General features: G+C 42.9%; 1 protein-coding gene across 1 annotated transcript; it reads right to left on the bottom strand.

Annotated features, from left to right (window-relative positions):
* Positions 1-2,368: 2,368 nt before the first annotated feature.
* LOC110305193 (eotaxin) lies at positions 2,369-7,500 on the bottom strand. The gene is made up of 3 exons (XM_021177015.1): positions 7,290-7,500; positions 3,534-3,645; positions 2,369-3,115 (listed from the first exon to the last, which is right to left on the bottom strand). Exons 1-3 carry the CDS (start codon positions 7,363-7,365, stop codon positions 3,010-3,012), a joined length of 294 nt encoding a protein of 97 aa, XP_021032674.1. The 5' UTR covers positions 7,366-7,500; the 3' UTR covers positions 2,369-3,009.
* Between the last annotated feature and the right edge of the window lie 5,679 nt (positions 7,501-13,179).

The following is a 13,179-nucleotide window of genomic DNA, read 5'->3' as shown; positions in this document are numbered from 1 at the left end:
CTGGAAGTCTTAGTCAACAGTGCAGTCCAGCTGCCTGGTCTAACTTAGGTTAGGTGAGATGAGGGAACTGTAGAATGAGGAGTCAAGGAAGGTGAGCACCATTTACAGTCTCAAGAGCATCTGTAGCATTTGGGAGGATGTTGAAGGTCACCCTATCAAACTTTCTCTTGTAAGTTTTCTGGGGGGTGAGGGAGGGGAGGAGAAGCTTGAAAGACTTCTTGGATTTTGTACATCTCATGTGAGCACATGAATTTGAATGGAAATCAGGGAGGGCCCTAATGGAGTTAGTCCAGAGATAAGGAGGGGACCTAATAGAGTCTCGTGTTCTGCCCAGAAATTTTCCTTTCCCAGGACTGAAGCTCTCCTTCAGAGTATGAGCTGCCAAGAGTTCCTAGCTAGGTTTCCTCCACCATAGAACCTTCCCCTGAAAACTTCAGCCATGATATGAAAGGGGGAATGTGAGTCAGGCCCTACCATTTGAGTAACCCTCATTCTAGTACTCTCTGTAGAATTAGCTGGCTGTGACTACATCATGACAAAAGTTCTCTATTTTCCTCACATTCCAGCACTCTACCTGAATATTATCACATAGGAGTTTCCTTTCCAATGAGACCAGTGAGATTCCAGGTCTTTGTTAGAGTCTATGTAGCTGTAGAAGGCTTCAACATGCATGGTGCTTTGAACACCAACTTTTGTATTCCAGGGACAAGTCATGCTATGATCTGCTGGAGGTAAACTGGATTCAAGATACTTCAAAAAGATAGGAGAGAAAGCTTGGCATAGGGGATGTGACTAAGTTCTATTCAGTTCATAGAGAGGGGATCTTTCCCCTTTGCTACTCTTTTCTGATGTCTACATGGTATTTGGCTGACACTGGAGGATTTGTTGGTATATTGTTCCCAGTTTGGATGCCTTATGGCCACTTCATGGCTAGTATGTGCCTCCTGGGTGTGTGTCTCATCCTGGTTGGTGTTCAGAGCTGATCTGCTGAGTTAGAGAGGATATAGATGGCTTTTACTTGAAGCAGAGCCACGTTGTTCCTGAATAGGAACCATTATGTGGTAGAAGCTGATGGGTAGAGAAACTTCCAGAAAGGTTCAGTGTAAGATAGAATAGGGATCCCAGTTACTCCATGTGTAGAGTCTTCTGCCAGCCTTTCTTACCCCTATGGTGTAGATCATGATATAGCAAAGAGACTGCTCTTAGCATGTATGGTCTTATATGATCAATGACCAGAGGCCTTAGTTTTCTATCTAAAGATAGTATCATACTAACCCTATAAAGACCCAAAATAACAGTAAGAGAGATCACTTACAGTTGTATACTGAGATCATCCACCTCCCAAGACAACATTCTTCTGAGTACCTTATGCTGACTTCTTTAACATCTTGTGCCAATGGTGACCATGGTCCTAGGAGAGCTTGGTGTGACCCTATTGTACAAAGCCTAATCCAGGAAGCTTCAGGCCCAGGACTGGCAGCTTCAGAAGATACAACTGCCTCATATTCCTGATACTGCATATAAATATGCTCTTGCCATTCTTCCCACCATAATAGATTGGACCTTCAAACTCTAAGCCAAAAAGATCCTTCCTTTCTTAAGATAACTTTTGTCAGGTAATATACCTTTGAAGCCGTCATCTAAACCTGTTGTCCAGGGTCACATGACTTCCTGTGCTTTTGATGACTGTGGAGTTTGTGTGGTCTGTGTTGCAAGACACAGCAGTATAGTCGAAGGGGGAGATTAACACAGATGGTTGTAAAAGGTCACAGGGGAGACTTTGGACAAGAATAACATTACATCATGGTGGAGGGCGCCAACAGAAAGACTGAGGGCTATGGAGTTGGAACCTTGCGCATAGGAGCAGGAATACCAGAGCTGAGCACAGGTGTAGTGGAGGTCTCCTGCAGCGTGACTGACTCAGGGTGTGTGTGTGTGTGTAGTTAAGATCTTGCTTGCTGATGGAGCAAAAATCCTAGGAACAGACTAGAATATCTGGATTTTAATAAATACTAGCCAAACCAAAAGAGTCATTTTGTAAGGAATGCAGCCACACCTCACAAACAGTTCTCCCTAACTCCAGTTTACCCCACCCCAGCTGAACAAGATCACACACACACACACACACACACACACACACACTCCCCTGCAATGGTAATAAGACAGTAAGATATGCATGGATTTTAAAAAATGCTCAAGCAAATTCATTTCTGCCTAATATCCTCCTGGAAATACAAAACACTTCTACATGATGGCCTTTATACTGTAAATGGGGAGAAGGTCACAAGAGGATTTAGTCAGGACTGACAGATGGACAGGAGTCTCCTCAAAGCTTTAGATCTTAAAAATGACAATGTTAAGAAAATGTTGTAGTAAAATATTTTATTATATATAATTGGTATATTCTAATAAAAACCATTCTGGCTTGGCATGGTAGCACTTTAAAGGCAGAGGCAGGTAAATTTCTGTGAGTTTGAGGTCAGCCTGCTCTACACAGTGAGTTACAGGTCAGTCAGGGTGAAACAGTGAGACCCTGTTTCAAACAAGCAAGCAAACAAACAACAAAATAACAAAAAGGACTGATATCCATTAAATTATGCTTTAAAACTTCAATTTCTTAAATGTAACATGTCTTTAAATATTAACATTTTAGTTAGTGTATATTAATTTTAATTAGAGTATATTAATTGTGCAAAACAATAGACGTTTTCGTATATGTGTATAAGCTGCTATTATCCTCAGTTACCCCTAACTCGTCCCATTCTGTTCCTCAATAATCCCACATCTCCTTTCATGCCCCCCTTTTAAGATGTTGCATATGCAAGAAATTACACAATCTTTTGAGTTTGATTTAATTCAGCAAACATAATGACTTCCAGTCCCATCTGGAACTACATGAAGCCAAGTCCTTGGGAGACTGGTGCTGATACTCCCTCAGAGCACATCTCAGGAAAGAGAAGGAATCAAGCAGTTCTTAGGCTCTGGGTTAGTGTCAAGAGAGGAGGTTGTTTATGGTTTTGGAGTTTGGAGTTTTTGGTCCAGGTGCTTTGTGGCATCCTGGACCCACTTCTTCTTCGGGTCAGCACAGATCTCTTTGCCCAACCTGGTCTTGAAGCTGTAGAAGAGAAAAAAAAAAAGCCAGTTAGAAGGATACTCTGGAAATTCTCCCCTTTCTTCCTCAACCCCAGGATAATTTGCTATGGGGTGCAGAGGTCACTGTATAACATGACAGTCAGAGGAGGGATGGGACTCCAGGCTTGGCTCCTGCTCTTGATGACCCAGTAAAGAGATCTTTTCTCTTGACCTAAAAGAACTAATATAGCCAGGAACCAGCTCCGAAGCAGAGATCTGGGAATAAACATGTGCCGTCAAAGCTCACGGGCTGGGTTACAATTCTCAAATCGATTGTTTAACTGGGATACAGATCTTTAGTGTGTACCTGGGAAATTAGTTTGGGGCCTGAGGTGTGTGTGTGTGTGTGTTTGTGTGTGTGTATGTGTGTATACACTTGGTAGGGTGTGGTGTCTACTCACACTATGGCTTTCAGGGTGCATCTGCTGTTGGTGATTCTTTTGTAGCTCTTCAGTAGTGTGTTGGGGATCTTCTTACTGGTCATGATAAAGCAGCAGGAAGTTGGGATGGAGCCTAAATGTTGGGAGAAGGAAATGGACAGGAAGAATCATCTGGGGTCAGTGGGTATTTACAATCAAGAAGGAAGGAAGTCAGGAGAAGGTAGGGATGCATCAAGGGTAGAGGTAAAATCATGAAACCTTGTACTTTTGACATTGTGTGTCCCCCTCCCCACGGTCTTCAGCACAGTGGGGACCCATCATCTCTGACAAGGGGTTATATTATACTGGTAATTTATGATATATTGTTGAGCTCTGAGAAGCTGGCTCCAGAAGCAGGTTTATCCTCCATTTCAGACCTAAGTATGTTTATGTCAAATTTCCCCAAGATTTGTCTGGTAAGGAGATGATATCTGACTCCACACCAGAGAACAGGAGAAGAGATCATGAGCCCCAGAGAACAGCTAGAGGGAAAACTCACTAACGGTACATGGAGAGGCTTCAGCCATGGAGAAATTCTCAGTGAGACTGTCTCAAGGGCTGCCTCAGCCAATTTCTGCTGGTTTTAAGCCCTCGATGTGACGATGTCACCTTTTTCTTATTAATTTGCTCTCTGGGGAGGGCATTCTACTCTTTCCAGGACTCCTTGGACTGAGAACTTCAATTGACAGCTTCAACAGGGATCACCAATTCAATTTCCATGGAGTGTTTTGAGCCCTTGATCTGATGTCATATTCTCTCTCTGTCTCTCTCTCTGTCTCTCTGTCTCTCTGTCTCTCTCTCTCTCCTTCTCTCTCTGTCATCCTTTTATTTTTGCTATTTTATTTGCTTGCTATGTATTTAATAAATATACTCACTCATTCAAAATTTAAGTGTGGCTGTAAAAAAAATTCCCCAGACCATACGGTATATAATTGACATTGGCAGCAGGCTGTGAATTACTATTTCTGTTTTAAAGAAGTAACTCTTAAAAGAGGAGAGAGAGAGAGAGAGAGAGAGAGAGAGAGAGAGAGAGAGAGAGAGAGAGAGAGAGAGGCAGAGAGAGAGGGGCAGAGAGACAGAGACAGAGAGACAGAAAGAACACAACGCAAGGACAGACCAGTTGTGGAATGATGGAAGGAGAAAGGACACACCCACAGACACCTGGCTTCCCAATTGCCTACCACTAGAACAAGGGAACGGCCATCTTCTGTACCCAAAACTACAAAGATTTTGTCTCTCTGTGAACATTTTATTCAGCCTTTTCTTGTTTACAAAGAGTGTTCACTGATCAACGTCATTGATTTCCCTGGAGGCTCTTGAAACCATGCAAGAGCTTTCTCAAGACTGGGACCAGAAGGAGAAGAAGTAGAATTCAAGTGCTAAGAAAGTTTGTCTGAGAACAATAGAAACAAACAAACAATCAAGCCCACACCCAAAAGCTCAATCGTTTAATAATATGTGGGGTCAGATAATGCTCATTTGCTACACAGTAGCTTGTATATAGTTTGCAGTCAACTCTTATTCAAACAAATGAATTGTTTAAGTAACTAGATGAGAGGGAGGGTTTAAAGAATGTAAATATGAGATTACGTTTTTTATTAAATGAGTTAAGAATTTAAAAGTAAATGGATTTTGTGTGATAAGACAAAATAAAAAAAAAGCTTAGATCCAAGTTACAAGAGGTCTGCGTAGATTGTGCAAGGTGTTTGGAGGATGGGATTTAAAGATTCATGTATGTTTGATGACTGAAGGTTCTTAAAATTCCTACCGATATTGCTCTGCTCATGGTCACATTTACAAAAACTGATTCAAAAGCCAAAATATGCATGTCTAATCAAGTAGTTGTTTGTGATTTGCTAACATTTTTTAGGTTGGTTCATACTTATGAAAACTATACTTTAGCAAAACCAGGATTTCCTTAACATTTTCTTTGTTTAAGTGTTATCTAAGTGTTATACAAAAGTTAACATTGTAGGAATGGCATGGCTGCCCTCCAGGGTGTTCAGCAACCACAGCTTGGAGGCCCTACATCAGCCAAGACAAGGGCCTGGGAAACAAGAGCCAGTATTTTAGCCTTTGGCCTCTAAATTCAGCCAGGACTTGGATATTGGAATTCCTCTAAGTCACCAATCTTCTTGATGGAAGAGGTCACAGAATCTCCAGAGACTGGACTCTTAGCAGTGCCATATATCAACATAAAGATAATTTAAAGGTAGACACAATGTACATTATATTACTAAATTGTTTTGTGCTGTTTGGGCTCACTTACAAGCTGGTTCCCCTACTCAATTTCACACCAAAACATGTGTGTCTCAGGGGGCTCTTCAAGAGCTCTAACTTGGGATGGACTCACCCCAACTCTGCAACAAGCCAGAGGGAAGAGCCAGACACCCAAGAGTGAAAATACTATACCCCTAAAAATAGTTAAAAATCTGAATGATTGCCAAAAGAGGTTATTATCATTTATCCCAAGATATAAAAGCGCTTGCCTTGGGAAAGAAAACTCAGCCATCCAGCTGTGGGAAGCACATCCATGAAAGAAAAGTCAAAGTGGATTCCCTGCTCAACTTCCCAGCCAGTTTCAGATGGATGTGATGAGCTCCAACCTCACCTGAGGGACTCTATCCACTGGGGACCCCAGGTGACTTCTTTAAAAGGACTTCCCTAGTCTATTTTGGCTGAAGATTTTGAGCACTAGAGCTAATATTTTGTTCTCTCCCTCTCCCTCTTCCTCTCCCTCTCCCTCATCCCCTTCCCCCTCCCCTCCCATCCCCCTCCCTCTTTTTTTAAACACTGGCTTGCTATGTACCTAGTAATATCACTCATTCAAAACCATAAACATGATCATCAAATATCGTTTTCTCTAGGCCAGAAGAAAGGGGCTAGAAAAGGCCCCACACTCTGATACCCTATTGCTGTCATTAAGAGGAGCAACACAGCAATGCAAGTCTCAGAGCCAGTCATCAAACATTCTCCACTCTCTGCTTGCTGGACACAAGTGAGGTTAGGCTCTTGTCTCTTTTGTTGGCTGGAGGTTTTAACCAGTTTGGTCAGGATGGGAGAAGATGAAACGGCATGTGATACTTCTGAGCTTGCACGTGTTGCCTGCAAAGCAGACACTTTTTTCCTTTGCTCTCCTAGGCAGTCTGGGAACCTGAGTATACAGTACAGATGCTGAGCCCATGTGTTATTATTGTTTGCTATGGGCAAGAAGTTGGCCCTTGTTGATTTGATTTGGATTAGCTGTGACTGCAGCATGCATGAGTGTGCAAACACCTACAACAGGTTCTCAAACACAGCAAAGATGCACCCATTTGAGACTGTGTCTCAGGACCTCCTGCTTTGCCACTGTTGCTCTCTTAGAGCCCTGCAGAAACTCTTCCCCCAAAATAGGACCTTCCATTTCATTACTATCCAAATGCTCACTTTGTCATACTCAGAAATGTGAGGAAAGCTGACTGTGTGGATGCACTTAGCACCTGCCTCAGTAGTCATGAGAAAGGATGGGAGAAGGAAGGGGAAGAGGGAGTGGGAGACAGAGCGACAGACACAGAGACAGACAGTCAAAAGACAGAAAGAGAAATATGAATGTGGACCAATATCAGTTCTGGCTGTTTTACTGGTTGGGGTTTCTTATCCCATCTTTGAATGGTGGGGTTAGCAGCAAGTCTCTGAAGAGTCTCGGCGCTATATGGCTGAGAAATGCCTGGCTTCCTTCAAAGGTTAGAGGGGACTTACCTGGGTGAGCCAGCACCTGGGAGGTGAAGGAAGTGATCGTGAGCAGCAGGAATAGAAGCGCTGTGGAGCTCTGCATGGTGGAGGGAGACAGATGGAAGTTACTGCGTGGATCTCAGCCTCTGGGCTCTGTAGGCTCTCCCGACTACCTTTATAGGGAGCAGAGTGGGTGGAAGCTTCCAGAGAAGACTGCCTGCACAAGGTCATGAAGGAGGGGTCTTGAGCAGTGGAACACTCTCAGCTCCTGGAAAGACAGCAAATAGAAGAAACACAAAACCGTGGGAGGGACTTGGCATCTGTTAGTGGATGGGAGTGAAAACTGAAGAGATTGTGAGATTATGAAATGCGACTGATCATTGTGCAGTAGAACAAAGAAGCCAGGGGATGACATGTGGAAGGCAGTCCTGGTTCCTGTTCACCTGGTGTTTTGGAGGATTTTGGAGTCCCAGAAGAGCCCTTCTCAGAAAACAGGGCATGCTAGTTGTGCTTGCCCTCTTTATGATGTAATTCAATGGTCATACAATCTTAGTGTCCAGGAACTTAGCATTGTGGGAAGCAGCAAGTGTAGGGACAGCTTAGAAAACTAAGATCACACTTGGCTTGAGCTTCACACAGACAGACAGACAGACAGACAGACAGACAGATCACACATACACACATACACACCAGGTGGTTGGCAATTCAGGACCACCACTTGTACCAAGCTACATATACATCCTTGTCCAAAGTTATGCAGGAAACTGGTTTCTCTGCCCTGATAATCTCTGGCAATTCCTTAGCACCCCACCCAACTTTCACTGGTTAGAAGTTATTCAAGGACATCTCAGTATGCATCCTGGAATTAGGAGGAGGAGTGCATCTGGCTTGGATGGGCAAGCTATGTTCCCAGAATGAACGTTTAGGGAAAACTCTCTGTCATCCCATGCATGATTGGATGTACATATGAAATTCCAGTGCATTGTGGGGAAGAACAGTATGCAGCAAGTAAAGCCTTAGGTAACCTAAGCCTGCCAATCAAAGCAGGAATCTATCCAACAGTCCGCTGCCCTATGGACTAACTCCACTTGCTGGACGTTCTGAAGGAACCCCAGGGAATATGATGAGACTCTGGAGCGATCTCACTCAGAACCCATTGCTGCCTTTGTAGTGCTTCTGTGCCATGTCTATGTTGTGCTTTTGTACGGAGCCTCTTGCTGTTCTGCTCCTGCTTGCTGTTCTCAACCCCTGGTGCAGCACTTCAAGAGCCCTGACATCCCTGACTAGACAACAACCACCACAAACAAGGAAAGAGAAAAAAAAATAAGCTAATTCCTACTGTCCTTAACTCCCTCTAACAAAAGCATGACCCTTCGAATCTTTATTTCAGTACAAACACCTAAGTGAATTTGATGTTCATACCTCACTGATTTAGAAGATGGTAGATTAAAATGAAGGAAAAAGTCAGGACTGAGCAAATATTTAAAATATTTAAAAACCAAAATACCAGCTGATAGCAACCTGCTCTGATTGCCTGGAGTCCTCAGGCAAAGCACTTCTAATGCTCACACAAATAGAAACACCAGGAAACCAAAGACAGCAAGATGCCGCTATACCTCTATGGGCTTTGCAAAGGAATACAATTTTGGAAAAATGCATACAAAATTAATGAGGTCAATAACAGCCACCTCTTTGATTTGCCACTTTCTGTGCGGTCACCAGCAGGAGTGTCAGTTGAATATAGTCATTCCAAAAACCTCTTTTGATAAATAAAGTAGCAAGTTTTGTTCCTGTCCAAAGACCTCTGAAAATATATAAATAAAGGTTATTAGTTGCAGAAAACATTTGGACACATATTCTATTTCAGATTTAGTATTCCATATTAGCAACAAAGAATTTGACAAGTGCCTCAATTAAACTAGACTGATTGAGGATAAGAAACAAGAGTTTGGTACTCATTTGAAAATAAAAGAAGAATAGTTAAAATAAAAATAAAAATTAACAAGTTTTTATGATTTTCAAGAACCATATATCATTCATAAATGAGAATTACCATAGAAAAGGCTTTCAGGAAATAAAAAACATTCCAGACCAGTATAAGTTTTTAATTTAGTGATATTGTATTCTTGTGAAAAATGTTTATTTAGGTTATTGCCTTAGAGTTCTATTACTATGAAGAGACACCATGACCATGGCAATTCATAAAGAGAAAATATTTAACTGGGACTGGATTACAGTTTCAGAGGTTTAGGCCATTATCAACATGGTGGGAAGCATGGTGGCATGCAGGCAGACACGGTGCTGGAGAGGTAGCTGGGAGTTTTCCATCTGGGTCTGTAGGCATCACAAAGAGCAAGACACTGAGCCTGCCTTGAGCTTTAGAAACCTCAAAGCCCACCCTCATCAGCACACCTTCTTCAACAAGGCTACACCTATCCTTACAAGAGCACCTCTTCCAGTCCTTTTCAAGTAGTGTTCCTCATGGCCAAGTATTCAAACACATGAGCCTATAGGTCCCATTCTTAATTGAAACCACCACAGTCACCAAATCAAAAGAAAGCTCATTTTATGAAGCATTTTCCTTTCTCCTTTGAGAATTTCACATATGCATACAGTGGATTTGGGTTATATCCACCTCCTTACTCTCACCTTTGACCTTGGATTTTCCAGCATTTTAAGGTGATTTGCCTAGCTGCTAAAAGCCCTTTACTAAATCAAATCAAAACAAACTCCTCTATATCAAATACATTGTCCCAGAACTGGTCTGCGAGCAATAGAGCAGGTGCCTAATGTCTTCATACCCCAAGGATTCAAAGAGCACAGAGAAAGACAGCCTTCTAGTTTACCGTCAATCTCAGAACACACAGCAGACAAGGTGACTTCAAAACATCAAGTACATGGAACATATGAACCGCTATGCTCATCTGTGGGAGCCTTTGGCTCTCCCACAGATGAGCAGCTGTGAGGAGAGGCAACGCCTTAAATACAGCAGCTGCAGTAAATTACTGTGTTGAATGTGAACACAGGGGCACCTCATGGTTGGTTCCCAGCTTTTCTGGGACAGTCCCACACCAAATTGATTGATCCATAAAGGTTACATGGGAAGATGTGTTTAAAAGGATTAGGGTTAGAAAAAAAGTCAATCCTGTGGTCAACCAGTGATGTCTGTCCTAAGGACTGGACTGTAGTGCTCTTGCTGGCCTATAAGTTCCATCTGAAATTAATCAGCAACTACCTAAAAGGCGACCACATAGAAGACAAAACATTCAATCTTTCATTCCTTGCTAATCAGTTCCAGGTGACTAGCACCATGAGGACATGGATCCAGGATGCCTGAATTGGTACATGATTCTGTCGCTGATAAGCATCATACTATGGGTAGCTTGTCTATGCTTCCTCTACTAGGCTAAGATGGGAAGCATAATTAAGCCTACCTCAGCTGGCTGCTATGAGGATTAAACTCATTAATATAGAAAATACTTGAAAGCGTAGCCAGATCTCCATAGGTTCTCAGTGCCTGGCAGTTAAGCATTTGATATTAGGACATAGAGTGAATTTTGTGGACCGAGCTGGGGTGGGGTGGGGTGGGGGTTGGCGGGGGCATTAGAAAGAGACTGTGTCTGGGCAGATGGTTTTCTCTGCTTGCCTCCCAGACTTCCCACTGCTTACAAGGAAGACAGCATACCCTAAAGATGGTTTTTAGAAATTCCCATGTTGCTCACTGGGGGAGTGGGGTGGGATCTGGAATTCCAGAAATTGTGGTAATGTAAGATATTTAGAACATTCCTGATGTCAGAGGTGCCTGGATGGCGTCATTAAGTGACTATGCACTTAACAGGAATATTGCTAGAGTTCCGTTGTGGGTATTGTAGAGTGACTTACTTATCTTCTTTTCTCACTGAGCTCTGGATTTTGATAGCAATCCAGAAACCTCAATGGGAATAAATAAAATAAATACAGAGACTTCCAAGTTCACAGCTGTCCCATCTAACTTCCTGGCCTTTCCTGGCAAGTGTGAGAGTAAGAAGCGGGGCTCCCCTGGTCTTCCTTTTCTCTGCTTCCCAGCAGTCATCAGGAAAGACAGTCCACTGACCTGTGGACTGTGAACCTGTGGACCTGGACATTTCCGGTGAACAGTGGGGGAGGCGCTTCGTCAGAGAAGCACAGGCAGTGGGTCCCTCAGTAGGAAAACACAATCTTGGATTCTTCCGTGTTATTCTGAGGAATGCTGAGATCAAAGCAGGGAAGGGTCACTGGAATTGGGACTCTTGGCTTTGATTTTTTCTCAATTACAGACCATGTCTACTGTGTACAAGTCATGGGGCCGAGTTGCAGCTCAGCAGTAGGATGCTTGTTTAGCACACACAGGGCCACGGATTTAATCTAAAACAAACAAAAGAAAGCAAGAGAGCCTTGCTTTCCCATGAGAGCCTTGAAAGAAACATAGACGTGCATTTTATTTTATTCCTTTCTTTAAAAGAAAACAAAAAAGAGAAAGAATTGAGAGCTGGGACCAGAGATGAAAACTCCAAGGTTCTGCTATGCACTTCAGGGGTAGATGGCTCTACTGCCGCTCCCGTGATTCCTTTCTTATATCGTGAGTCCTCTACCATACTTGCCTTTGTGTACTGGTTAATTTTATTGTCAACTTGGTAGAAGCTAGAGCCACCAGGGAAGAGGGAATCCCAACTGAAAAATTGTCTTTATAAGATGGGCCATGTCTATGAGGAATTGTCTTGAGTGATGATCGGCATAGGAGAGCTCTGCCCATATTGTGAAGTACGCTGCCTGTGTAAGGGGTCCTGACCTGTGTAAAAAAGATAGCAAAATGAACAATAGAATCAGTAACCAGAATTCCTTCATGTTTTCTGCTTCAGGTCCTGCTTGAGTTTCTACTCTGAATTCCCTCAATGATGAGTATAAGCCTATTTAAACATTCCCTTCTTTAAGGTTTTTGCTTATTTGCTTGTTTGTTGTTGTTTGGTTTCTGTTTGTTTGTTTTTGTTTTTTTCTGTTTTTGTTTTTGTTTTGGCATGGTGTTTATGAGAAAACAAACTAGAACGTTTAGTTTAACCATGTACAAAACAGAACCAAAGAAGGACCTCTGCTCTCAAGGGTCTCTCAGGAACAGAAAGCTGTTACAACACTAACATGTAAAGTCTAAAATGACCCAGGTAGCAGGTGTTCTAGTTAAAAGAGGAAAATTGAGATGTAGAGAAATCAAATTATCTTCCTCTTCTGTAAAATCATTTATGAAAGGGGGCCCTTTTCCAAGTGTTCCCAGACTTCTCAGGGTATTTTTTGTTTGCTTGTTTGCTTGTTTTTGGTGTGTGTGTGTGTGTGTGTGTGTGTGTACTGTATGCACTTATGGGAACACAAAGGTCAAAAGTTGGTGTCAAGTGGTGTTACTCTCCTATTTCTTTGAGGCAGAGTCTCTCCTTGAACATGAAGTCCATGTTTTCTCTGCTGTGATTTCCCAATTCCCCTCCCTCCACACCCCCACATCACGAAGCTGGGGGTACAGACATTGATGCCTGACTAGTTATTCTGGTGTTGGGGCCCAAACCCTGTCCTCATGATTGCACGAGTGATCTTAACCACTTAGCAATCTCCCTGGCCCCAAATGTCTTTATTTGAAGTGCTCCCATTGCTTCATTATTTCACATATCCCTTTAAAGGCTATCAACTCTCCTCTTACACAAAGGTGAGACACTGAGGTGCAGAGCAGCTAGATCCCTGGACCCACTGGTCACAGCAATAATAGCCAGTTCTTCAGTACCAATGCCAGCCCAATCTCAACAATGCATTCTTAGAAATCCGGCCTACATAGGGCCACAAGCCTCATCCGGTCAGAAAAGCACCGGGGCAGCTGGGGCGCAGGGTCGGCTGACACTCGCCAGCTACCCACAACACCCGC

The sequence above is a fragment of the Mus caroli genome, chromosome 11, assembly GCF_900094665.2.
Source record: "Mus caroli chromosome 11, CAROLI_EIJ_v1.1, whole genome shotgun sequence".
In the NCBI taxonomy this organism is placed as follows: domain Eukaryota; kingdom Metazoa; phylum Chordata; class Mammalia; order Rodentia; family Muridae; genus Mus; species Mus caroli.
This window is presented reverse-complemented; position numbering and strand designations above follow the sequence as displayed.

Coding starts and splice junctions, on each gene's coding strand:
- LOC110305193 (XM_021177015.1), bottom strand. CDS start 7,365: ATGCAGAGCTCCACAGCGCTTCTATTCCTGCTGCTCACGATCACTTCC. Junction 3,646..7,289: donor CCAGGTGCTGGCTCACCCAG/GTAAGTCCCCTC, acceptor CCCAACATTTAG/GCTCCATCCCAACTTCCTGC. Junction 3,116..3,533: donor TGCACCCTGAAAGCCATAGT/GTGAGTAGACAC, acceptor TCTCTTCTACAG/CTTCAAGACCAGGTTGGGCA.